The sequence below is a fragment of the Saccopteryx bilineata genome, chromosome 5 (genome assembly GCF_036850765.1).
Source record: "Saccopteryx bilineata isolate mSacBil1 chromosome 5, mSacBil1_pri_phased_curated, whole genome shotgun sequence".
Lineage (NCBI taxonomy): Eukaryota > Metazoa > Chordata > Mammalia > Chiroptera > Emballonuridae > Saccopteryx > Saccopteryx bilineata.
The window spans coordinates 230,959,495-230,987,176 of record NC_089494.1 but is presented as its reverse complement, the minus strand read 5'-3'; the positions used below and the strand labels follow the sequence as shown (position 1 = coordinate 230,987,176).

General features: G+C 38.8%; 1 protein-coding gene across 4 annotated transcripts in view; it reads right to left on the bottom strand.

The window, feature by feature from the left end:
* The window catches only part of CORIN (corin, serine peptidase), a 212,583-nt gene that overhangs the window by 5,884 nt on the left and 179,017 nt on the right, over window positions 1-27,682 (bottom strand). For all 4 annotated transcript variants that reach the window (XM_066232658.1, XM_066232657.1, XM_066232660.1 and 1 more), the window contains 6 exons: window positions 27,495-27,605; window positions 26,270-26,399; window positions 11,393-11,512; window positions 8,902-8,951; window positions 8,587-8,761; window positions 2,171-2,442 (listed from right to left, as the gene is read on the bottom strand). In XM_066232658.1, coding sequence (XP_066088755.1) covers window positions 2,171-2,442; window positions 8,587-8,761; window positions 8,902-8,951; window positions 11,393-11,512; window positions 26,270-26,399; window positions 27,495-27,605 — 858 coding nt within the window. The remainder of the gene's footprint in view (window positions 1-2,170; window positions 2,443-8,586; window positions 8,762-8,901; window positions 8,952-11,392; window positions 11,513-26,269; window positions 26,400-27,494; window positions 27,606-27,682) is intronic.

Below are 27,682 nucleotides of genomic sequence, written 5' to 3'. Positions count from 1 at the left end.
TCTCATATGTGCCTTGACCAGGGGACTACGGTAGAGTGAGTGACCCTTTGCTCAAGCCAGCAATCTTAGGCTCAAGCCAGCAACCTTTGGGCTCAAGCCATTGACCATGGGGTCATGTCTATGATCCCATACTCAAGCCAGCAACCCCGCACTCAAGCTGGAGAGCCTTCACTCAAGCCAGCGACCTCAGGGTTTTCGAATCTGGGCTCTCCATGTCTCAGTCTGATGCTCTATCCACTGTGCCACCACCTGGTCAAGCTGCTTGAAAGTTCTTGAAGAATAATGATGAACTTCTTGAAGCATGACTCTTTAGCTGTTTCCCCATTCTACATAATTATACACCCTGCTCTCCTTTTAGGTCGAGATGGTGAAGCAAGTACAGGGTACCTTATTGGGAGAAAAAATCATGTTTGGAAAAGTCAGTGTGATACAAACAGTGAAAGTTTCACAAGTTATCAAAAGAATGGTAACAAGAACAGTCGCCCCGGCCGGGCAGTTCAGGTGGTTGTGGTGTCATCCCGATACACCAAGGCTGCAGGCTGGACCCCCGGTCAGGGCACATGCAAGAGTCAACCAATGAATGCATGAATAGTGGCTCAGCAAATTGATGTTTCTTTTTTCTCTCTCTCTCCCTGCTTCTCTTAAATCAATAAAATAAATTTTAAAAATTTTAAAAAGAACAATTGGTAACATGTATTGGGTACTAGCAGTAGGCCAGGCACCTGTATTCACCATTCTCTGGACCTATTGTCTTTAATCTTTAATCTTTACAATAATCTTATAAATTAGACAGTTGCTATTATGTTTTCTGCTCTATAATAAGCTAGAAAGTGGTGCAGTCAGGGTCAGTTAGACCTTCCTTCTGAATCCAAACTCTTCCCACACTGCACTGTGTGTGGCACATGTGAATATTACAGGACTGTTTGACGTGAACATTGTGGGAAAAATACAAGCAGAAGCATAGAAAGCATGCTTTGCTGTGATCTCTTATCCAGCATTAATTACAGCTTTTAAACACCATGATGTGCCGGAATGGTGACATCCTATCTCTGATGTTGCCTTTGAAGTTTTCCCATGTGACCTTTTCAGAAGTCATTGACTTACTTCTCTCTATGGAATTTTCCATTTTTGTCCTCAATTGATCAAATAGAAAGGGAACTCAACTTAGCTCAAAACTTATCTAACCAAATTTCAAAACAAAATCGTCCTTCAGATTGGCAGTTGCTAAGGTGGTTAACAGGACACCAATATACATCACCATCCCAGAAAGGCAGGGCAGTACCCTTGATATGGGGTGGCCTTTGAGAGAAAATATATCACGGATCAAAGTCCTATTCTACACTTTAAGAAGTCAAGCAAAACGGGAGTCCTTTTTGGGGTTGGGAGTAAGTATCTAAATTTTTAAACTTCTATGTTTTCTGTGTTTAAATCATCTAGCAGGGGTCCCCAAACTTTTTACACAGGGGGCCAGTTCACTGTCCCTCAGTCCGTTGGAGGGCCACCACATACAGTGCTCCTCTCACTGACCACCAATGAAAGAGGTGCCCCTTCCGGAAGTGCGGCAGGGGGCTGGATAAATGGCCTCAGGGGGCCACATGCGGCCCACAGACCATAGTTTGGGGATGCCTGCTAGGGCACCAAACTATTTTAATCCACTTAAATAAGCAAATAGCAAATCAGTTTTCTTTCTAGAAGGATTTGCAGGTTGTGTTATAAAAGTCAACACAACCAAATCATAACACAGGCTTGAAAATGTGACCGCACAACTTGGCTGCAGGAGTGGAAGTAAGTGCCAACCGTCAAACAGAGGCACCCCAGGAGTTTGCCAGAAGAGTGCCAATTGGTGGAAGCAGTTCATGCAGGGATGACTGACAGGTCGCATCTTGCGTGGCACCTCCAAACATTGGTGGTGGCTCCCTGGGGAAAGGCTCGGAGGCGTGGAAAAGCATTTGTGAGATTGCACCTGAGCTTGGCAGGTTTAAGTGCCATTCACTATTGACATCCGTCACTTGTATGCAAGGAAGAGTATGACACAGACATGCTTAGTCTTTACCATTTGTGTCTATACTTCTAGAAGTGAGATGGGAAATTATTGCCAAAGGCTAGGAAGTAATTTGGGGTCTGTCAGTTTCAAGCTGAAAGGCGAGTGCTGCAGACGATCCCGGCTTACTTTTGTTGCCCATGTGGCCCCAGCCGGTGATATAGCAGTACGTATCGGGCTCTAACGACTGCTCCGCGCTGGGTAAGCAGACCGGCCGGACGTAGCTGGTTTCGTTGATGCCCTCACTCAGCTCCACGATGCTGATGTCGTAGTCCACCACTGCCCGGCTATAGCGAGGGTGCAGGACGATGGTCTTCACGAGGCGCGTCTGCATGAACGGCGATGGATGGTCTAGATTGTTGATGCCGAATACCACCTTCCAAACCGCGGCATTCTCTCTCCTAAGATAATAATTCAAGAGCTCTTGGCATGAAACTCAGCTACATATGCATCTCAGCTGCCCAAGGCAGGCAGGGGAATTTATACCGGGTGGCAGGCCCACCAGTCACTTTGGTTTGCAATTTGCCACAATCTAGTTTAGACATGAAAACAGCACATTTACCTTCATTCAGCTAGCCAAGTTTAGAGAATTTTTTTTATCTTTACCTTTTCTTGAGAGCACAAAATTTTCCTTTCTGATTTTACTTTGATATTTTAACCATTTCTCCCTTTTAGAAAAAGAAAATTAAAATTTATAATTAACACCATCTCTATGTTTATTGTTAATTACACCGTGCCCACCAATGTAAAAGGAGTGTATGTCTCTCTGTTTTACTTTTTATTCAATCCCAGAGTCCCCCCACCTCTGCTTTCTTAATCAACCTCCGTTGCTTCCTGGCAATTGTCATCAGTTTGGCTCAAATAAATTCAAAAAATTCTTTGTAGATTTGAAGGGTTACATGTATCCTCATATGGCAGAGAGAGCAAGTTTCCTTCCTTTTCTCGTGGCGACACTAATTCTAGCATGCGGGTTCCACTCTCTTAATCTAACTTCCCAATGGCCCACCTCCTAATATCATCCTATAGGGGATGGGTGTTTCAACATGTGATTTTGAGGGGGAAACAAACCTACAGTCCATGCAGCTCTGGAGCACTAAAACATGTAAGAGCCTTAAAAAGAAAGAGAGAGAAATAGAAACAAAAGGATGGGTCAGTGAAATAGAGGAAAACTAGAATTTGGGGGGGTTTTGTTATTCAAAAGAAAAATAAAAAAAGTATATCAAGAAGGATGTAGGCCCTGGCAGGTTGGCTCAGTAGTAGAGCGTCGGCCCGGTGTATGTAAGTCCCAGGTTTGATTCCCGGCCAGGGCACACAGGAGAAGCACCTATCTGTTTCTCCATCCCTCCCCCTCTCCTTCCTCTCTGTCTCTCTCTTCCCTTCCCATAGCCAAGGCTCCATTGGAGCAAAGATGGCCCAGGTGCTGAGGATGGCTCCATGGTCTGCGCCTCAGGCACTAGCATGGCTTCAGTTGCACAGAGCAACAGCCCAGATGGGCAGAGCATCACCCCATAGTGGGCACAGTGGGCATGCTGAGTGGATCCCAATTGGGCGCAGGCAGGAGTCTGTCTCTGCCTCCCTGCTTCTCACTTCAGAAAAATAAAAAAAATAAAAAAGAAGGATGTAGTGACATATTCCTGTGGAGGACTTCAGTGAGTTGGAAACTGAAAATTCATCATTGGATAGGGCAAGGTGGAAGTCATTAAATACTTGAGTATGTGCCAGTCCTTGTAGTAACGTTGATGAGAGCCCATTCAGCGTAGTTTGGGGAGAAAATGGGAGGTGGGAAAGTGGAGGCAATCACTGCAGGAAATTCTTCTAGCAATTTGAGTCTAGTAGCTGACAGGGAGCAATAGTTGAAAAAGGCTATAAAGTCAAGAGAAAGGGTTTCAGTTAGGACATTAAGGCATGTTTGCTGCAGAAAATGATCCAGAAAAAAAAAAGGAGAAAGTGATGATGCAAAATTGGAATTTAAAGTGGAAGTGTCCTATATTGTTAGATGCTCATTTGAGATTCATGACCATACATCTGACGTGGTTCAGTGAGCAGTCGGATGTGTGATTCTCTTCAGCAGTGGTCAGCTGTTCAGGTGCAGGTGCAGAGTTCATGGATAGAGAGGCGCAAGACTAGAAGAAACAAGCAAGTAACTACAAAGGTTGAGAAGAGAAGAGCTCCCAGTTTCAGCCAGCCCTGGAACTATGGATTGACCCATATTTTAGGCCAACTTCTGGCTATGTACTAGACCCAGACATTTTTCACTGGAGAGGTGAAGAGGGAGGAAGACAGAGAATACCTCCATAGGGGGCAGGACAGTGGGGAGAGTGGAGGTAGGTCAGAGTCACTGAGGGCTTTTTACAGTCACATTTGCTCGCTCTCTAGTGATGCTGAGAACAGCAGCCCAGGAGAGGAATAAATACAATGTGGGGAATTCCTGTTTTAATGGCCATTATTACTGGTAGGAACAGGTCAAGTCCCTCAAGTAGATAAGATGGAAAAAACAAACTGAATGACTGGTGTAGTTCATGAGCACCAAGAAGATAAAAAAGTAATCACAAAGACACAACATGAGTTCAGTATAAATAGTCAGATCGAATCTCTCACTTTCTCTTTCTGAGTATACATTCAAAGACTGTTAGAACAGGACAGGTCTGCCTGGCATGTGTGGCAGAAAGATCTAGGAGCACAGAAATGGAAGGTCTTGGTGAGAGACCAAAGTGACGAGCGCAAGGCACTCAGTCAGCTGGAGAAAAAAACAAATGAGGAGACTGATGGACTCAGATAACGGGGGAAGCAGTGCAGACAGGCAATGCAAGTCTTGTCAGAGAAATCAAGGCAGGGGTGAGCGGCAAGGTTGGGAATTATGGCCACAGAGTAGGATGATCATTTTTCTTGTGGGTCTCCTGGAGAGCAATTAGATGCTCCTGACAATTACTAGTTGTGTGCCAGCCTAGGAAGTTCATCCTTATATCTTCCAGGGGCGGAAGAAGGCAGAAAATTTGCTTGTTAAATTACCCCTGAAAAGCAAAGTCTTTCTTCCTTACAACTGCTGAAGCTGAATTGTTATTAGGGCATAGGGGACTTGATCTGACCAGCTTAGTATCTCATGTTTCTAATTTTCATTTGGGATTTTTAAATACCTCTTCATGAAAGAGCAACACAATTTTTTTTTCCCCCACCAAAATAATTAAAAGAGACATGCTTGGGAAGACCTCAGATGGGTCACACTGGGCTTTGCCAAAGTATGGGATCAGGATGTGAAGTAAATCTCATTAATTGCAGCAATTGATGGCTCCAGCAGAGAGTAAGGCTTATAATTAGAAGTTCTTAAAAGCTTGCAGGGCCACTAGAGAGATTGTAAAATAGAATCAGAGTCATTAGCACACATTTGAATGAAGGCTTGTTTGAAGTTGGGCAATTTCTACTTTCTTATGGATAAGCCAAGCCCCTCTTGACAGTTCTGTTAAGTGTTCCATAAAATTTCACCAAGGCCTTTGATATCTGATCCATTTCCTTAATTATAAACACATATTTTTTCTCTATTGCAAGGCTGCTCCTTAACTTCGGAGATCTGTCTGTGGAAGAGGAAACTTGGACGCCACATACGGAAATGATGGAAGTAGGGTAAAACCAGGATTATAGAACATTGAAGAATGTGTTTCCCTTAAAGAAACGGTTGGGCTCATTTAGGTAATCATATTTTGATGAATGTACTCCTGCTAGTATAACCTCCTCCTTATCATGGAGTTATAAATCAGAACTGGGAAAGCCATCTGGAAACATCTGGCCTCTTCTGAAGCAATAACATTGCACTGGATTTCTTGACATACTACACAGATTCTTCAAATCATTGTGGGTTTAACACATTAAACGTTCTCAAGAGGAGGTACTGGTTTATATTTTGATGTTTTATATTTTATTTCCCCAAAGAGAACAACTAAATGACTTACTATGCACATTTCCATTTTGTAATCGCTTATCACATTACATTCTAATTTTTTGTTTATGTGTCAGTATCCTTATTAGGTTCACACTCTAAAGAAGGAAATATGTATTTATTTTTGTAACACCCATGTGGAATGAAATATATCTGCTAGGACCCTATCTTGTAGAAGAAAAGAGCACCATAGGGTGAGTAACTTTGTATAAGAAGATGTCTTGGCGTATTGTTAAAATGGTAGCAGATTGGAACTCACCTGAATGTCCAGCAACTGGGGAATGACAGAAAGTTATGGTAAATCCACTTTACAGACTATTAGTTAATTTTGGAAAGAACAAGTTAGAAGTACATCTGTTGACCTGCAGGGATGTCCACCATATACTCCTGCATAGGAAGCAACTTACAAACAAAAGTATAGAGTGTGCTTCCTAATTGTATAAGGAAACAATGACATCTTGGGGAAAAATGTTATTTGTTTATAGTTGTGGAGGAACAAGCTATAACAGGGGTTGCAGTGAAAATAACGAGGAAGTCAAGATGAGTGTGAAAGGAGATAAAAATAGTGCTAGAAAAATGTAAAAAATATTCATAATGCTAAAGGAAAAGGTAGAATGCATGCTTTTAGTGAAATATATTTTTTTAAAGTTGACCTTTATTAATGTCCTACTTATTGATACCAGGCATTCTTCTCAAGGCTTTACACAGGCTCACAAATGCCTGCACCAACCCTGCGAGCTAGGGACTGTTATTTCCCTCACTTCACAGAGATGACACTATGGCCCAGAGAAGTTAATGAATTGACTCATGGTCACACAGTAAGTGGCAAAGCTGAGAAAAAATAATAATAGGCAAATAAGCAAAAAAATAAATTAAATTAAATTGCATTTGTTTCTAGAAATTAACCTGATCAAATGAAAATAATTAGGTGATAGAATTGTGAGTTATTTTGTTTTAAATTTTTTGCTATTATTTAATATGACTTTGAGGTAAAGTAAAACTACTAAAAATAAAATGAATAAAATTGGTGGTATGGTGGTTATTTTTTTATTTTTTTTTATTCATTTTAGAGAGGAAAGGGAGAGACAGAGGGAGAGAGAGAGGAGAGATAGAGAGAAGGGGGGAGGAGCTGGAAGCATCAACTCCCATATGTGCCTTGACCAGGCAAGCCCAGGGTTTCGAACCGGCGACCTCAGCATTTCCAGGTCGACGCTTTTATCCACTGCGCCACCACAGGTCAGGCCATGGTGGTTATTTTTAAAATGTTCTTAAATCCTTTGACATCCCTTCCTTGGAGAGGAAAGTTTTTGTGTTTCTTCCCTTCGGATCTGGGTGGGGCTTGGAGGGCTCGGCCTCTGACCAATCACAGGACAGAAGCAATGCTGTATGTCTTTGGAGGCTGGGTCACAAAAGGACACAACTCCTCCTGGCTCCCTTCTAGGGAAGCTCACCTGAGGATGTCAGTCGTCCATGCTGTGAGTCCCATATGGAGAAGAACTGAGGCCCCAACTGATAGGCAGCACTGACTGCCAGTCATGAGAAGGCTGCAGCCCCTCACCTTAGAACCGCACAGGTGATACTCAGACACTGCCAAGCAGGGAGACACTGCATCAGCTGTGTCCTTCCAGGTGTCTGACCCTTAAGATCTTCTGCGAGCATAATAAATGTAAGGTTTTTTTCACTTGTTGTTATTGTTTTGTTTTTTTGCTCCTAACTTACACACCAGACAGTTGGAACAGATGAGGACCTTCTACAGTGACGTTTGTCAATTGGCTGTAGGTATCTTTTTGGTCTTACTTTTCTGCACCCTTTAGGCTTATTGCCATGGTTAATTTTATGTGCTACTATAGCTGAGTTATGGTGCCAAAATATTTGATCAAACATTATTCTGGATTTTTCTATGACTGTGTATTTGGGTAAGATTAAATTTAAATCAGTGGGCTTTGAATAAAGCAGATTACCTTCCTTAATGTGAATGGTCCTCATCTGATAAGTCAGAGACCTTAACAGAACAAAACCAGACCTCTCCTGAGTGGGAAGGAATTCAACTAGCCAACTGCCTTCGGCCTTGAACTTCCATTTTTCTGGCCAACCCATTAGATTTCAGACTCACCAAGCCTCCACAGTCCTGTGAGCCAATTTCTTAAAGTAAATCTCTCTCTTTCTCACTGGTCTGTTTCTCTACAGAACCTTAACTAATACATATATTGTACCTTTAACTCTGCTTCCCAAATTCCTTGCCAGTTCCTCTAGCACCCTAACCTCACAGTAGTAGCCTCCTGAGTAAATCACCTTTTAAAACTTGAGATGTATTAAAAAGGCTAGAAAAGAGACTAATGCTGGCTGGAGAGTTGATCTGCTAAACTTCTTCCTATCCCTCCCTCTCTAGGACATAAATCATATGCAAGATATATCCATTGAGACAATACATGAGCAGCAAGCACATACGGAGGCTGACAACACCTAAAATCTAAGCAGATAAAGGCCCGGGAAGAAGATCAATGGTGGCTCTTGTACTGAAGTGGCTTCACAGAATTATATAGGTCACTAAGAATACCCAAGTGACAAAATGATCAGATCCAGGCAAAGCAAAAAAAGAAAAAGTGCAACTTACCCTTCAAAGCAGTGGGCAACTGTCAGCACCCACTTCTTGGCAATGAGGACACAACCACAGATGTGCCCACTGGGCTCACTCTGCAGAGAACACTGCCAGGGCCACCTTCCAGGGCGACTCGTCCGACCCCCGAGGATCCTCTTGTTCATTCGGGCAGCAGGACGGCGCCCACAGTCTACCAACGAGCAGGAAAGACGTGTGTGACTCAGCCCCAAACCCAGCTAGATGCTGTCACATGCAAGTCATTATTTTCCCCCTGAGCCAACCCAATTAAATGAAGTTCATATCCCATCGGGACACCATTCATTCTCTCACCTTGTTTGGTACACAGAAGAGAAATCTTACTTCTGCTGTGACAAGGGCGCCTAGATTCGGAAACATAAAAGGGTATAACATTAAGTTACATATTCATTGTTCACTTCAAACACTACCAGTGAAAGCAAGACATAGGTTTAACTCTTGCGTATGGTCAATTTCTCAGGGTAGGGCTCTTATCAGAATTACCTCGCCGGTGGGGGTGTACAAAGGACGTGTACATTTTTTTTTTTTTTAGTTTATTTAATATCTTCATAATATAATTGCACCTTTGTGAGAAGAGAAGCTATTGTTAGCAGTTTCCCACATCATCTTGGCTTGTGGAACCACCCAAAATATTAACTCAAACCAGGATTATCAAAGTAGGGAGAAAAAAAGTAGAGAAATTGGCCTGCTTCTTAGACTCTGCAGTTTAGAGGGGTGGACCATGTCAGACATTTATGCTCACGGGGAGGCATGTATGTCCAAGAAAAGTTGAGAAATAGTTCAAAAGAAATAAAATGTTGCTTTTGAAAATCTAGAAAATGGATAAAGAAAATGAATATTTAAATTGGAAAAGAATCTTGCCAAGACTTGATGTTAAACTATGGCTCTACGATTGGCGGACAGAAAGAAGGGGGATTGATCCTATTCCCTGTAACTCTAGGCTAGACGGCAGGCGCAGGACTAACAGGTAAATTTATAGGAAGTGTCAGTTCAGGAAAGGAAACACTTTCTAAAAATTGAAGTTAACCTTTGAAAGCAAGAACCTGGGCCATGTTTCAGCATCTATCAATGTGGCTGCACCAGAGAATTCAGACTAGGGCACATTAAGTTTTCATCACAAAGATCTTTTCTAACCAGGAATCATTTATTCACAATGTAAATGTAAAAGACCAAAAAAAAAATGTTTTGGGACTGTCAAATATACTGTGATGTTCTTAAAATCCTAGACCTCTTAGAAAAAAAAAATATATATATATATGTGTATATATATATATATATATATACACACACACACACACACACATACATACACACACATATATATCCATTCTTACATAGTTCATTTCTACATTCTTTTTTTGAAGATTTGTTGTATTTTCATTTCCTGCTAAATTTGCATGGGCATTTGTGTAATTATTTGTATACAACAAATTATATAAAATAGAAAAAGCACATTTGCTTTTTGCTATTTTACAACCTGAAGTAGTATCTCCTCTTACTCTCTTTCTTGTTACCTTTAATTTCTTTGTAGCATTTGCTAATATCTGAATTCACTTTGTTTGCTAGCTTATACTCTCTTTTCCCCTATACAATGTATGTTTCTTGAGACCAGGGAACTTGTCCCTTTAATTCACTTCCCCCTCAGAGCTTAGCATTGAACCTGGCATAGAAAAGATACTCAATAGTTAGTTATTTGTTAGATCCAAAATTATAGCTTGTAGGAATAGGGAAAGACACTGAGACTCTCCATTTCTACTCTATTTTATAGGAAACTGTGGTTATATAAGAGCACGTGTCTAGTTAGTAAGCAGACTAGAGCCAGTTCTACCAGTTCCCAATTTAGAATGAGATATTTTATTTATTGATTTGACCTGAGAGGGCTTTTCTGGCATTCCCAGTTTGAGGAAACAAATCACTCTGTTGAAAGATTCAGGTCATTGTTTCTGGAGGAAGTACTTCAGTTGACAAATATTCAGAAATTTGGCTGCAGAGTTTGGTCTATGGGGAAAATGTCAAGACATTCTAAAGAAAAATGGCCTACCTTTAGTTTTCTTCTTTGGAATTCTTAAGAAGTGGCTTCTTTAGGTCTTATTAAAAGCTTTGGAGTCAGATAAACCTGGTTTGAGTTGAAAGACTATACCTTACCTCTGTGGGCTGTTAGTTTTGAGCAAGTTATTTATATATTCTATAGCTATGTTCCCATAATGTAATAAACACTAAGTAAGCATTGCTTCACTCAATTTATCTTTCTCCTATGGACAAGGGAGGCATTATCTTTCTCCTATGGACAAGACCTGTTTAAGATGCCACTATTTTTTAGAGGAAAATTTCTACAACTGTATTTTCAAGGCTACTTGATTCTAATTCCATTCCATTTCATTTTTTCCTTCTCAGACTCTACAAATTTTATCAGTTTTCATTACTTCAATTCCCCTGTTAACTAGTTACACGTTGCCTTGGTAGGAAGTGTAAACATGAAAATTTATTTTGAATAAGAAGTGAAAAAAACTCTGAGACTGGAACACAAGTTCTTCTTCCTTCACCATGATAGTTTATGTAATCATCATTAAAGAAAAAAATCATTAGCCAAAAGAAAAAAAATCTATGTCTAGAAAAGAAAAATAAAGCCAAACGATGTTGCTCCCTAAAGGCCTGCAGCCATTCTATGGAAACTCTTTATCGATGTGACAAATTTGGATTATCTCAAGTTAGGTACAGAAGGCCCCTGATGATAGATTCTCGCTCCATAATCCACTCTACAGAGCTCTTGTGAAAGGTGTCTTACCCTTTAACCAGCAGTTCATGCAAAGTGGTCCCGTTGAGGCTCTCCCAGTCGGAGTGTAACGTCAGCCACTGCTGGTCTTGCCCCTCCTGTTCCTGTATGAACTCGGTCACAGCCGGCTCTCTGATAGAAGAGTAAATACCAGTTCCAAAGTCAAAGAACAATGACGTCGTTCAGAAGATATCATTATTTGGCACTCATTCTCTTTCAAAAAGAAGCATTAAATTATAAATCAATATTTCAAGAGGGAGATTTGTATTGGAAGTTTGGCGTGAAATGTGATCAGCAAGAGAGGAAGTTACTGAAAATATTATATATTGAAGCAAAAAAAAAAAAACACCTCAAATTATTACAGCTGATTTAGTCATTCTTTCTGCTGACATATATTTGAAAATTTTTGAGATATTTCATATACAAATTCTAACGTATATGATGTAAAAATTCCAATATCTAAAAAACAAGAGCAACTTTAGGCAGGGTTCGACAGCAAAATAAAAATCATCTGGTTGGGTTTCTTTTTTACTTCTCTTTTCTTGCCCAATGTTGTCCTTCAATGTGGCAATACTTTAAATAAAAATAAATAATAACTGAAGAGAATAAATGGCCATTTAGTGTCTACTTAGTATAAAATTTTAAGTGGAAAATTTTCAGCATACTGCAAAATTTTTGTGCACTAAAAATCAGGAAGGATTAAGAAACAGAGCCAGGAGTTAAACATATTATTTTTCTCTTGACCTACATTCTTACTCAATTTCCACCAACACTCTCCTGTGAATGTCTCCTTCAATCATGAAAATAAATACGGTTACCCTGTATCCAAGATTTAAAACCTTAGGTTTCTTCCAGTCTACCTGAATCATTACCAGCTAGAAGCAGCAGTCATTGGGACTTGGACATGAGCTGCAAAGTATAGAATGGTGACAACAAGTCCAGTGCCATGCGGACTTTTCCTGTGGGGAACTTTCCTGGACTCCTGCTCCCTGTGACAGCTCCTAACAGACTAAACTGTGGTTGGGTTGCATTTTTCAGGGATTTGGCATGGTGATGGGGCCAATTTGGACTTGGTGAACATGTTAAGGACACTACTCTTTTATGGATTCTTGCTGTATTGGCCAAGAGTTTGCTTAAAGGCTTTTAATCACTGTAAAAAAAAATATAGAGGACTGGATGAAGAAGATGGGGCACATATACACCATGGTATACTATTCAGCTAGGAGAAATGATGACATCAGATCACTTACAGCGGAATGGTGGAGTCTTGGTAGCATTGTGCGGGGTGAAATAAGCGAATCAGAAAAAAACAGGAACTGCAGGATTCCATACATTGGTGGGACATAAAAGCGAGACTAAGAGGCATGGACAGGAGTGTGGTGGTTACGGGAGGGGGGGGGAGAAGGAAGGAGAGGGGAAGGGGGAGGGGTACAGAGAGAACTGGATGGAGGGTGGCGGAGGACGATCTCTCTTTGGGTGATGGGTATGCAACAGAACTAAATGACAAGATAACCTGGAAAGGTTTTCTTTGAATGTATGTACCCTGATTTATTGATGTCACCCCATTAAAATAAATATTTATAAAAAAAAACACCTTAGGTTTCAAACATATTTAACTTTTTGTGTAAAATATCCTATTCTTCATGAAACAGTTCTTCATGCATGGCAAAGGAAAAGAAAAAAGTTAAATTCAGTGATGTTAAAAAGAAAAAATTATAATTTCAGCCAATTATCAATTATTTTAAGACTTCTATAATGACATAATACAAAATAAAAAGAACAAAGATCTCACCAAGTCCTATTACTTTTAAGAAGGGAAAAACCTCCAAAGAGAACACTTGATGATAGAATAAGAGCCAAAGATTAAAAATAAAACAGAGTCCTTAATAATGAATGAATTCTAATTATTTAATTTAAAAACAAATGGCATAAACCCTGACCACACTTTTAAAAAGAGTTGCACAAGATTTAAATTTATTGAGACACTTGGATGAGCTGTTAGATTGTTGAAGATTTCATAAAACCGACTGCAAAATGAAAATTTTTCTTTTTCTGAACCAAAATGAGAGTCTGGCTTTCTTTCAGTCCCAGAAGTGCCGACTGCAGAGGCACGGCGGGCTGGAAGTATAAAAGTCAGAGGTCACACGTAACACTCACGGCGTTTCTCTTGATACCTGCATCCTGAGAATTCCTTTCTGCAATGGAACGACTGTGATCTCCTAAATCCAGGCCTGTTGCTGGCAAAAAGCCAAAGGAAGATCAGCTTCAGACTTGTTTAATCAAGTCATTCTGTAGGCGGGTATTCATAGGGCCACAGGGGACTTAGACAAGAAGGACAATTCAGCATCAGATTTACACTGATGGAGGCTAGAAAAATCATTGCAAGAGTCGCTTTAGTCTTTCAACTCGGAAGGCCCCTTCAGTTACCGCCGGAAGGGCTCCACTGAGCTTTGACACGGGCTATCTTACATTTCATTCTTTAGCCTCCAACAAGAAAGGCAGTTTAGTCCAAATCTCTTAGTTACATCAAGTGGAAAATCTAAGAATTTCATCAACAAGAAGAGGGGAGAGTCATTATAAAAATTAGATTTTCATGAAATCCTTTAACACAAGCAGGTTTCATATACACAAAATAAACTTTTCAGCTCAAAAAATCTCATTCTATTGCTAATTAAAAATATATCCGTAAATCCATATGGTTTTATTTCTGCCATCATTCAGAACATGGGCATCTGTGAGATTTCCATTTTTCTTGCTTTTTTGTTAAAGAACTTAAAAATTACAAAAGTAATACTTATACATGGAAATAATACACAGTGAAAAAATTATTCTTCCCATCCCAGCTGTGTAGAAACAGCCACTGAAAATAACATTTGAGTATCCCTGCCAAGCTTTTTTTTTATAATTCATGTATACATACTCTTCTGTTTTTAGTCTATACACATTGTTCTGTGTGGTGTTGATGATGTTTTCATTTAACGATTTATCTTGGAAGTCTTTCCACAATAATAACATTTGTTCACTATTCTCTATATGCCAAGAACTAAAAGACTAACTCATTTTATTTATTTTTTTTATTCATTTTCTTAGAGGGGAGAGAGAGAGAAAGGGGAGAGGAGCAGGAAGCATCAACTCCCATATGTGCCCTGAGCAGGCAAGCCCAGGCAGGGATCCAAACAGGCAACTTCAGCGTTCCAGGTCGACGCTTTATTCCCTGCGCCACCACAGGGCAGGCCTAACTCATTTTATCTTATTTAGTCCTCTCAATAACTTTGTGAAGTTGGCTTTATTATTATTTCCCATTTTGGAGATGGAAAAATTGAGGCAAAGAGAGAATAAGTAACTTTCTCAAGGTCACAAAGGAAGTAAATTGTGGAGCTGTTATTTGAATCCCAGAGGTTTGGTGTCAGGTTACCACTCCTAACACTTTGAACACTAGTGGCCTTCCTTCATTAAGCACACACTGTGTTCTTTTTATAGCTGTATACTGTTTCCTTATATGGATGTGTGTTGGGCAAATGAGTTTGTAAAATTTGTATTTTTGAGTTTGCTCACTTTTAGTGTTAAAAATTGGGACTGGGCAGCACCAGGTATGTGATCTGTGAAATTGCAAATTACCTTCCTGCTTGGGAAGGGTCACTGTCTTGCTAATGTTTGCTGGAGGAGAGGTTTTTTGCACCAGAAAGTTAAGAGAAGAGAAGGAAAAAGAGAGGGAAGCCATGTTTGCAGAGTGAGAGTAGAGAATGCAAAGTGCTAAAGAAGAAGCCAGTTCGTGCAGAAAGAGAAGGTGTGCAGATGGGGAACCAGAGCTGAGGGGCTTTTGTGAGTGCCGCTGAGACTGGTGGGGCCTTTGATTCTAGGAGAAGCCGGAGAAGATTCTCCTGGTTGTGGAACCGGATAACGTGTCAGTGGCTTTGGGAGCCATGAGTGTTTGCTCGTCAGTCGGTGCAAGACTTGAATAAATGAATGGCCCACCACTTTTTGGTGCCACTGTTTCTTTACCGTCTGTCTGCATCTAACGGGAACCTGCATGTGCATGGCCACGACCGTGGCGACTACTGGCCATACAATGTGCATAGAATACTTAACCAATCCACTATTGATGCACATGTAAGTTGTTTCCAATTTTTGACTATACAAACAAAAAAGCAGCAGTTAACATCCTTAATTATTCACCTTTGCCTACATGCACTAGCATGATTTTAGAATTAATTTCTAGAAAATTATTGAATAAAAATATAAAATTTTTTTTTAATAAATTTTTATTAATGGTAATGGGATGACATTAATAAATCAGGGTACATATATTCAAAGAAAACATGTCTAGGTTATTTTGTCATCAAATTATTTTGCAAACCCCTCGCCCAAAGTCAGATTGTCCTCCGTCACCCTCTATCTAGTTCTCTGTGCCCCTCCCCCTCCCCCTAACTCTCTCCCTCCCTCCCTCCCATGTCCTCCCTCCCCCCCACCCTTGGTAACCACCACACTCTTGTCCATGTCTCTTAGTCTTATTTTTATGTTCCACCAATGTATGGAATCATGTAGTTCTTGTTTTTTTCTGATTTACTTATTTCACTCCTTATAATGTTATCAAGATCCCACCATTTTGCTGTAAATGATCCGATGTCATCATTTCTTATGGCTGAGTAGTATTCCATAGTGTATATGTGCCACATCTTCTTTATCCAGTCTTCTATTGAAGGGCTTTTTGGTTGTTTCCATGTCTTGGCCATTGTGAACAGTGCTGCAATGAACATGGGGCTACATGTGTCTTCACGTATCAGTGTTTCTGAGGTTTTGGGGTATATACCCAGTAGAGGGATTGCTGGGTCATAAGGTAGTTCTATTTGTAGTTTTTTGAGGAACCACCATACTTTCCTCCATAATGGTTGTACTACTTTACAGTCCCACCAACAGTGAATGAGGGTTCCTTTTTCTCCACAGCCTCTCCAACATTTGCTATTACCCGTCTTGTTGATAATAGCTAATCTAACAGGAGTGAGGTGGTATCTCATTGTAGTTTTGATTTGCATTTCTCTAATAACTAATGAAGCTGAGCATCTTTTCATATATCTGTTGGCCATTTGTATCTCTTCCTGGGAGAAGTGTCTGTTCATGTCCTCTTCCCATTTTTTTATTGGATTGTTTGTTTGTTTGTTGTTGAGTTTTATGAGTTCTTTGTAAATTTTGGATATTAGGCCCTTATCTGAGCTGTCGTTTGAAAATATCAGTTCCCATATAGTTGGCTGTCTGTTTATTTTGATATCAGTTTCTCTTGCTGAGCAAAAACTTTTAATTCTGATGTAGTCCCATTCATTTATCTTTGCCTTCACTTCTCTTGCCATTGGAGTCAAGTTCATAAAATGTTCTTTAAAACCCAGGTCCATGATTTTAGTACCTATGTCTTCTTCTATGTACTTTATTGTTTCAGGTCTTATATTTAGGTCTTTGATCCATTTTGAATTAATTTTAGTACACGGGGACAGGCTGTAGTCGAGTTTCATTCTTTTGCATGTGGCTTTCCAGTTTTCCCAACACCATTTGTTGAAGAGGCTTTCTTTTCTCCATTGTGTGTTGTTGGCCCCTTTATCAAAGATTATTTGACCATATATATGTGGTTTTATTTCTGGGCTTTCTATTCTGTTCCATTGGTCTGAGTGTCTATTTTTCTGCCAATACCATGCTGTTTTGATTATCGTGGCCCTATAATATAGTTTAAAGTCAGGTATTGTAATGCCCCCAGCTTCATTCTTTTTCCTTAGGATTGTTTTGGCTATTCGGGGTTTTTTATAGTTCCATATAAATCTGATGATTTTTTGTTCCATTTCTTTAAAAAATCTCATAGGGATTTTGATGGGAATTGCATTAAATTTGTATATTGCTTTGGGTAATATGGCCATTTTGATTATATTTATTCTTCCTATCCAAGAACAAGGAATATTTTTCCATCTCATTGTATCTTTTTCGATTTCCCTTAACAATGCTTTGTAATTTTCATTATATAGGTCCTTTACGTTCTTTGTTATGTTTATTCCTAGGTATTTTATTTTTTTTGTTGCAATCGTGAAGGGGATTATTTTTTTGAGTTCGTTTTCTAATATTTCATTGTTGGCATATAGAAAGGCTATGGACTTTTGTATGTTAATTTTGTATCCTGCGACCTTACTGTATTGGTTTATTGTTTCTAATAATCTTTTTGTGGAGTCCTTCGGGTTTTCGATGTATAGGATCATATCATCAGCAAAAAGTGATAGCTTTACTTCTTCTTTTCCGATATGGATGCCTTTTATTTCTTTGTCTTGTCTGATTGCTCTGGCCAGAACTTCTAGCACCACGTTGAATAAGAGTGAAGAGAGTGGACAACCCTGTCTTGTTCCTGATTTAAGGTAGAAAGTCCTCAGTTTTATGCCGTTTAATAGGATGTTGGCTGATGGTTTATCATATATGGCCTTTATCATGTTGAGATATTTTCCTTCTATACCCATTTTGTTGAGAGTCTTAAACATAAAATTGTGTTGTATGAATAAAAATATAAATTTTTAATTAACAGTATGAATTTTCTCTTGAAAGAATAATGCAATTTACATGCTTATCAAGAATATGTGCCTGCAGTTTAAAATTTTTATTATATGTACAATATATAAATCATACTATTTAAAGGTATTTGAGCCCTGGCCATGTAGCTCAGTTGGTTAGAGTGTCATCCTGGTATACCAACGTTGCAGGTTCAATCTCTGACCAGGGCACATACAAGAAGCAACCAGTGAATGAATAAATAAGTGGAACAAAAAATCAATGTTTATGTCTCTCTCCCAAATCAACAAATGAATATTTTAAAAAGATATCTAGAACTTAAAAGCTGCTCAAATTTTGTTTAGCAATTGGTAATTCATTTGATGTAACATCTTTTCCCATATTATATCAAGAGACAGATTTTAATAAACTTATTGGGTAGAGAGCAAACAGTATTTTGCCAGTGATTAAGCATCAAAGTCACTGTATACTAAGAGACTCTGTGCAGGGAATGCAGTCAGACCCAAATGCTTCTATAGTAGCCACACACTCATGTATAGAGAAGGAAATTTAAGTGACGATCTAATCCAATGTCTTCATTTGACAGCCTGAGAAAACTGGGCCACAGCTATAGACCCATCCCAAATCTGGGGATCCAGGAAGAGGCCCCTCTGCTCTGGACCTAAAGGCAGTACCACACAAAGAAGCAAAAGGATTCCACTCAAATTTGCTTCTTAAATTATGTGATCATAAGACACATGTTAAAAATGTATAATCCCCCCCACCCCCCACATACACACTAAAATGAGAAGATAGAACTTATCCAGAATTCTGAAACACCCTGATACTATTTCTGGAGAACACATGGAAACCATCTTTAATTTTATAAATCAGGATGTGAAACAATTTTTTAATGACAAACTTTTTTTTTTTTTTACCACAAAATGAAATGTAAGAGTTTTAAAAAAAATCTAATTAATTCAGGACTTCGCATAGTTCCATTTCAGTTAGTAATGGCACATTTCTCTACACCACTGAGAAGTTTTCATTTAATTTCATAAATTATTCATTAACTCAACTGACATTTTGAGATTTCATTTGCTAACAAATATCTAAAGTCTTGCCAGAGCTAGCTTGCTGTTACTGATCATGTGGATATGTTCTCAGGACAACTGGTAGACCTACCTTGCTTTGTTTATACCCAACGGTCTCATGGAAGAACTTTAAAAACATTTCTTCTTCCATCAGGATGTAACACTTTCTCAAGAAGACTATTATTCTTCCTCACCCCAGAAAAGCACATTTCCAGAAAACACTCCACCCACACATTGGACTCTATGGTTTTCTTCTCACCCAGCAGTCATTTAACCAGCAGCTTCTTGGAAATTGGTAGGAAATAAATTCCCTGTGCCCAAGCTACATGTCTGCCAGAAAACTACAAAGCTTCTGTGGGAAAGAAAGTAACACTTTATGAGTTTGCTTCAGCTGAGTTCTACTTAGAATTTTCCAAGCATCCACTTATCACTTTAGGTGATATTTCAAAAAGTAAAAAACACTTAGACTATGGTCCTGCATGATAAATTTCCTCTACACTCAACTTGCTGCTATCTACTTAAATATCACACAATGACAAGGTCACAGGTGGTTTATAGACTTGCCACTCAATTCCATGTAAAGCTATACTAAAAGGGATTTATGTTTAAGAAGCTGATTGACCATGTCAATCAGGTCATGTTTGTGGAATCACTGGGTGTTTTAGGGGACCTACTCCTAGTACCCACAATGCCCATTGCCAGTACTCATACTTGCATCCTGGCTCTGTATTTTATGTGACCTAGCGAAGTTCCTTGACCTCTTAAATCTGTTTCCTCATATTTAAAGTAGAAATAGCAATATTACTTATCTTAAGGATTATAATTAAAGGGTACATATTATATATATATAATTAGAGGATAAATTAAAATAATACATATCAAGTATTCAGAAAAGCCTGGCATATATTTAAGTTTTGTCATTATTATTTTGTATAATCTATTCTGAAAAATAAAATAAGAATAAAAAATACAAATGATATATATATATATATATATATATATATATATATATATATATATGGCATTGTAAAATTCAGAAATTATGGAGTGCCAATTTTTAAGTACCAGGCAAAGTTCAAGAAAAAAAATGATCAAGGAGATAAGAACGACCTATATACTGAAAACTACAAAGCATTACTGAGAGAAATTGAAAAAAAAACCACAATGAAATAGAAAAATATTCCATTTCATGGATTAGAAGAATCAACATACTATAGTTAAAATGGCCATATTACCATTTATGGCCATTTCAAATTTATTGCAATCTCCATTAAAATTTTACTGTAATATTTTAAAGAAATAGAAGGAAAAACTCAACAGACTTGTATGGAACCATTAAAAGACCCAACTAGCCAGAGCAATCCTGAGAAAAAAGAATGAAGCCAGAGATATCACACTACCTGACTTCAAATTATACTACAGAGCCACAATAATCAAAACAGCATGTTATAGGCAGAAAAACAGACATACAGAAAATGGAACAAAATAGAGAACCCAGAAATAAAACCACATATATATGGAAAAATAATCTTTGACAAAGGAGCCATAAACACATAATGGAGGAAAGAAAGTGTCTTCAATAAATGGGAAAATTAGAAAGCCACATGCAGAAGAACAAAACGTGACTACACCTTGTCCCCATGCATAAAAATCAATTCAAAATGGATCAAAGGCCTAAATACAAGATCTGAAACAATAAATTATATAGGAGAAAATATAGGTACTAAACTTAAGGATCTTGGCTATAGTGAACATTTTATGAATTTGACCCCAAAGGCAAGGAAAATAAAGGTGAAAATAAATGAATGGTACTATATTAGTATGGAAAGCTTCTGCACAGCAAAAGAAACCAAAAAGAAAACAAAAAGGCAGCCAACCAAATGGGAGATGTTATTTACCAACTACAGCTCTGATAAGGGGTTAATATCCAAAATATATAAAGAACTCACAAAGCTCAGCAACAAGCAAGCAAATGATATAATTTAAAAATGGGGAAAGCACCTGAACGAATACTTCTCTCGAGAAGACATACAAACAACAGATAGATGTATGAAAAGAAGCTCATCTTTGGTAGCTATTAGAGAAATGCAAATCAAAACTATGATAAGAAAACCCTGGCCAGTTGGCTCAGTGGTAGAGCGTCAGCCCGGCATGTGGAAGTCCTGGGTTCGATTCCTGGTTAGAGCACACAGGAGAAGCATCCATCTGTTTCTCCACCCTTCCCCCTCTCCTTCCTCTCTGTCTCTCTCTTCCCCTCCTGCAGCCAAGGCTCCATTGGAGCAAAGTTGGCCTAGGTGCTGAGGATGGCTCCATGGCCTCTGCCTCAGGCACTAGAATGGCTCTGGCCACAAGGGAGTGATTCCCCAGATGGGCAGAGCATCGCCCCCTGGTGGGCAGGTCCAGTGGATCTCAGTCGGGCACATGCAGGAGTCTGACTGCCTGCCCGCTTCTAACTTTGGAAAAATACACATACACAAAAAACTATGATGAGATACCACCTCACACCTGTTAGATTAGCTGTTATCATCAACAACACAGGTAATAAGTGTTGGAGAGGCTGTGGAGAAAAAGGAACCCTCATTTACTGTTGGTGGAAATGTAAACTGGTACAGTCATTATGGAAGAAAAGTCTGGTGGTTCCTCAAAATATTAAGGATAAAACTGTCATATGACCCAGCAATCCCTCTATTGGGTATTATCCAAAAAACTTCAAAGCATTAGTACGTAAAGACACATGCACCCCCATGTTCATCACAGCATTATTCACAGTGGCCAAGACATGGAAACAATGAAGGTGTCCCCCAATAGAGGACTAGATAAAGAAAATGTGGTGTGTGTATATATATATATATATATATATATATATATATATATATATATATATATATATAATGGAATACCACTCAGCCATAAGAAATGATAACATATTGCCATTTACAACCACATGGATGGACCTTGAGAACATTATACTAAGTAAAACAAGTAAATCAGAAAAAGCTAAGAACTATATGATTTCACACATAGGTGAGATATAAAAATGATACTCATGGACACAGATAAAAGTGAAGTGGGTAGGGAGAGGAGGTTGAGGGGAAGGGAGTAAAAAGGGACAAGTATACAATGACAGAAAACGATTTGACTTTCGGTGATGGGCACACAATGCAATCAACAGTTTAAAAGCTATAGAAATGTTTACCTGATACCTATATACTCTTATTGGTCCATGTCACCTTATTAAATTTAATTTCTAAATAAATTTTAAAAAGAATTTTATGACATATGAACTATTTTTCAATTGTTTAAAGCTTCTAGCAATCTAGGTTACATTTACTACTACAAGGTATTGAATCTGTCTTTGAGCTTTTATAGAAGTCAGTATGGAAATCATCTTGAATTAAATAGTTCTACACTTGATCTTAGTCAAAAGGGCAAGAAACAATAAGATTAAATATTTCCTACATGACAAATGAAATCTCAAATTAGAAAATTTTCCTGGGAGAAAAAAAACTACAATGTGAGTCTTGATACCAAGGAATGTTAGGTTACATAATAGATATTGTCTTTGTGATTTTTTTTTTCCAAAACACAGAGACATTGTTTTGAGGCATGGTTCTTCTTGACCAACTCTACAAGATTAGAGCATAAAATCAAATTGAAACTAATTTTACAAAAGAATTTGGCCAAAACAGTACAGCTTATTTCTGTATGATCTAACTTTATATGGAGATAAAGCTTGTGAAGCTAAAAGACACAGAGTGTCATCACATTCCCTTAGACCAACTTCCTCTAATGCCAGATGTCTCAACTGAGCATTTGGTAAATATTAGAGGGCAGTTTAAATTCTGGTTTGTATTGTTGATTAAATAAATGTCCATATGTTTTTGATACTGGACATGCAGGTAGCAAAGTGCATATACTGTCATAAGAATTTAGGGACTTGATTTATACCCTTGTCTAATCAAATAATCATCCTACTTCCAAGTGGGGTGAACTGTAGAGATACCAGCACTTGGGGGTAAAAAGGTTTTCAAATTCAACAAAGAACTCTGAATCTTCTCATTTGGACAAACACTTAGCTGCGAGCCTAGCATTTGTGCTTTTAGACATGGGAGGCATAATTTTGGTCTGAAGAACTCTAAAGGCAGGTGTTTTCAATCAGCCGCCTCTACCATGAAAGCATTTCAGTAGAATCCCTGTAAGACAGGTAACTTGGTGTAGACCTGCATTTTTATAAATTAACTCCAAAATGTACCTTTCAAGTAAATTAATGACCTATTTGGAGTTAGGTTATATTTGTTTTGGACACTACACTACAATGCTTTTCTCTATAATTTTTTACTGAATGAATAAATGAATAACTTAATAAACGTATGTTATAGTATTAAGATAATATTAGAGCAGAACTATTTTCTTATATAATTTTAATAGGAATGTCCTGTACTGTGCTATAAATGAACCATTCTTAAATGACAAACAGTCTGGAACATTTTCCTGACTTTATGTGCTTGGTTGTTTGCTCGCATGTCTTCCCCACAGCATTGGAAGTTCTCTGATAATGTTATTCACCTCCATCCAATGTCTACCGCCATACAAGGCCCTAAGGAGATATACTAAAAAAATAACAGGAAGCAGACACTGAATAGAAGGAGCAGGGTTTCGTTTTTGTAATTGCAAGTTTTTGATGCAGAGTATGATTGAAGGTATAAAGGCAGCCAGTGTAGTAGACACTTCACACCGAAAGCCGAAGGAGGACCACTGCCTTCTCCCCTTCCCCCGCAGCTGTAGTGTCCGTCAGTGACTAGGCAGGGCCAGGCAGACCCTCCTCTGGGGACTTTCAGTCTGGAGGAAATGGCTCACAGGCACAGGGCTACTTCAAGTTAATTGGAGGCGTCAGGGGCAGAACTCTGACTTTACAGGACAGCAGCTGGTCTCCAGGGACAGTGCTAACAGAGCAGCTTCCAAAGCAGCCCAGCCCCTCGGCAGGAATTTGGTCTCATCTTACTCATTATCTCGATTCCTGCCCCCACGTGGCTGTCCGGATTTCCATCATTCATAAGACACCCAAGTATGCTGGAGAGTAAACTTGAAGGCAACCAAAATGTACAAAAATACTACGATTACTTTTCCTATTCATTTCCTTGGAAGACTTATCCTTTAACTCGGCCAAATAATAATTATGGTTTTCCAACTATACTGCTCTCTTAGATTTTCCTGTTTTTCTGTAAAATAAATCTATCTTTTAAAAAATCTAAAGATTAGTTTAGATTCTAAATATCTAACAATATCTAAAATATTGAAATGACATTTTACCACCATGTTAAGAAAATGGAGCAAATGGGGTAAAAAGGTTTTCTTAAAAATTAATGTGCACACAATATAACCAAAGGAGGAAACCAGAAAAATGCCCATCAATAGATGAGTAGATTTTTAATGTAGGGTATATCTATGCAGTGGAATATTATACAGCCATAAATAGGAACAAAGTGCCGATAGTTGCATAAACACGTCAGTGAAAGAAGCCAGACAATGGTGATAGTTGCACAACTTTGTAAATATACTAAAGACCACTGAGTTGTGTGCTTTAAAACTGTTAAAATGGTGAATTTGATGTTATGTGACTTTTTCCATGATAAAAATCCCAATATGCCTGACCAGGCGGTGGCACAGTGGATAGAATGTCGGACTGGGATGCAGAGGACCCAGGTTTGAGACCCCAAGGTCGCTAGCTTGAGCACGGGCTCATCTGGTTTGAGCAAAGCTCACCAGCTTGGACCCAAGGTCACTGGCTCCAGCAAGGGGTTACTCAGTCTGCTGAAAGCCCACGGTCAAGGCACATATGAGAAAGCAATCAATGAACAACTAAGGTGTCACAACAAAAAACTGATGATTGATGCTTCTCATCTCTCTCCATTCCTGTCTGTCTGTCCCTGTCTATCCCTCTCTCTGACTCTCTCTCTGTCTCTGTAATATATATATATATATATATATATATATATATATATATCCCAATATGCAAAAAAAAAATTAGGAGAAACACAAAGTAGAATATTTAAAACAAGATCCCTTCTATTTGCAGAACAGATTGACTGGTCAAAGGAATTTTTCTGGTTGTAGAATCTTTCTAGTTCCAACTTTCCCTAAGAATTCTCAACAAAGTTATCAGTCATTATGAAATCTAGTTTTCACATTAAGAAACAGCCGTGTGTCTTGGTGAGAGGAAAAGAAACACATTCAAAAGGCTCTTCTTTATCTCTAATAAAATCATATCCCATTTCATTTAGACACAATAAGAAAGTTGTGAAAATAAAGTAAAATTTAGTGGATCTTGGCAAATATTTTCCATTCTGGCAAAGTTTAAAGTTCTTTTATTACTGATTAGCATCAGTTACTCAAGTTTCCTAATATGTGGGTCTTTATGTGTAAAAAATGGGCTGAAGATTCTGGGACTTAGATAATTCTTCAGACTGGAATTTTTAAAAATGCTGCTAGTTATTATCTGTCAATTGAATGACTCATCATTGTAAAAATGTTTCAAGTTTGCTCACTGGAAATTGGGAAATGCATTACGTACAATTTTTTATTCTAGAATTTTATATAGAGATATTATATATATATATATAGTATACACACACACACATATACACACACTCACATATATATTTTAGGACCCTTAATTATTGCTTTCCATGTCTGATAAAACTGAAAAGAAAAAAAAAACCTCACAAAATAGCAAGTATACAACTTTCAAAGTATATATTTCAGTGTATTTGTATCAAAACCAGAGTGAGTTCCTTTTCATTCCACTAGGAAGCAAAAATGGGGAACAGTTCCCTGATCTAGTTTTCCTGCATCACTTAGGCAAAACTGAAATACCAGCAACTTCAGGTTTTATTTCTCAACTTATGAAAAAAACATGTGTTGCTTAGAAAGGAATGTTCAATAACCTCTTGGGTTATATTGCCCCATTTTCTCATCCAGGTTCCTCAGAGGAAGCCACCTTAACGCTTTCATAAATAATGAAAGCATTTCACTTCAGGAGTACTTAAAATATAATTACTTCATTTACTTTTAGAGGTTTCATCAAAGTAGGTTTTCCACCCAGACTCTTCAGAGCAGGTGCTGTAATTAACGGCGGTCCCGTCACCGGATTCATTTCCCGTGCTGTGGAGCGCTCTGCTTGAGAGCACTCCATCTGCATCCATAAAGAAGATGTTACAGACGTTGTCGCCAGGTTCCGCGAGGCCCTGAGAAACGCCTCAGTGCTACAAACTACTGACCTTACCCTAAACCCATCTGCTTGCAGGCCAGCTGACTCAGGGTCGCCCGCCAACCGTCCGCACACACGTGGTGCTCTGTGGCAGATCTGTGAGCAGTCAGGACTAAAGAGGAGTTCATGTTTTTAGAGAGGGTCACTGAAAAAAAAAAAGAAAGAAAGAGAAAGCCCTAATTAAAAACATTTCCTCTCATGAAACCAAATGATAACTTTACATACCTTTCTTCACTTGTATATTCATTTTTATGTATTTTAGTTAAGAACCATTTAGTGAATACCTACCCTGTGAACATCAGTGCCCTCAGTGTGGTAGAGGACTACAACAGTGAATTAGAAATGTTCTCTGCCCTTGAAAACCCCCAAAAACTGTAGGCTCCAATGAAAGAGACAGATAGTTCCGATCTTTATGTAGAAGACGGCCAGAGGCAGGGCCCATTCCCGTGAGTTTCCCCAGTGATGTGCATACTTATAAGGAGCTGGTTGCAATTTCATTCATATCATTTCCTTTCAAGAAAGCATCTGAGAATGCAAGTGTGTGATGGTGATATTAATTTAAGATTAATTTGGTATAGGCACTAATCCCTAATATATAAAAGAGCACCCTCTGTACTTATCAAACTGTAGGTCATTTATGAACATTAATTCACAACACACATGATAATGATCATTCTGGTGGACGATTCAAGGACTGCAATACGAGCTAAGTGAACAGGAGGAGCGATGAGGGTGGGATGATGGAATTAATCAAACTCAAGATCATAAACTGCAACTATGGAGGTCCCGATGGGAGATGCCTTTAGACTCTGGCCGTGTGAAGGAGAAATAGTTAAAAGTGTCATTTAGATGAGGAGCAAACATTCAGGGAAGATGGGAGGGCCACTTTAACGTCCTATTCCAGGAGATGTCAATAATTCAAAGATAATAGAGTATTGATCATTGCTGAAGCTGTATAATAAATTTAGAAATTGTATTCTAGCAGTTAAAGGGCCATAACAGTTTGAACTTCAATGTTTTTACATGGAATGTAGACTTTTCATACAGAGAAGTAACTTGGGGAGGGGGGAATTCTCTGTGACTCGGAAATAACATGAATCCCCACTGTCAGTTTCTACAACCATAAAGCAAAAGAGATGAACTTGGTTAACAAAATCTGGAAAGTCATTCAGGATTCACTCAGCGAAACTGGCTGACGGGCACCAGTGTGGGCAGCGGAGGGCAGACACCAGCAGCTTACCGCAGTCCCACTCGTCCGAACTGTCTAAGCAGTCGGCCCTCCCGTCACACCACCGCTCACGTGGCACACACTCGTGGTTTGCACATTTTAGTTCATCTTCTTGGCAGAATGCTGGTACAAGAAACAAGGAAGCAAAAACATTTTACAAATCAATGTGATCACCATGAACATGCTCATGACCACAGGCC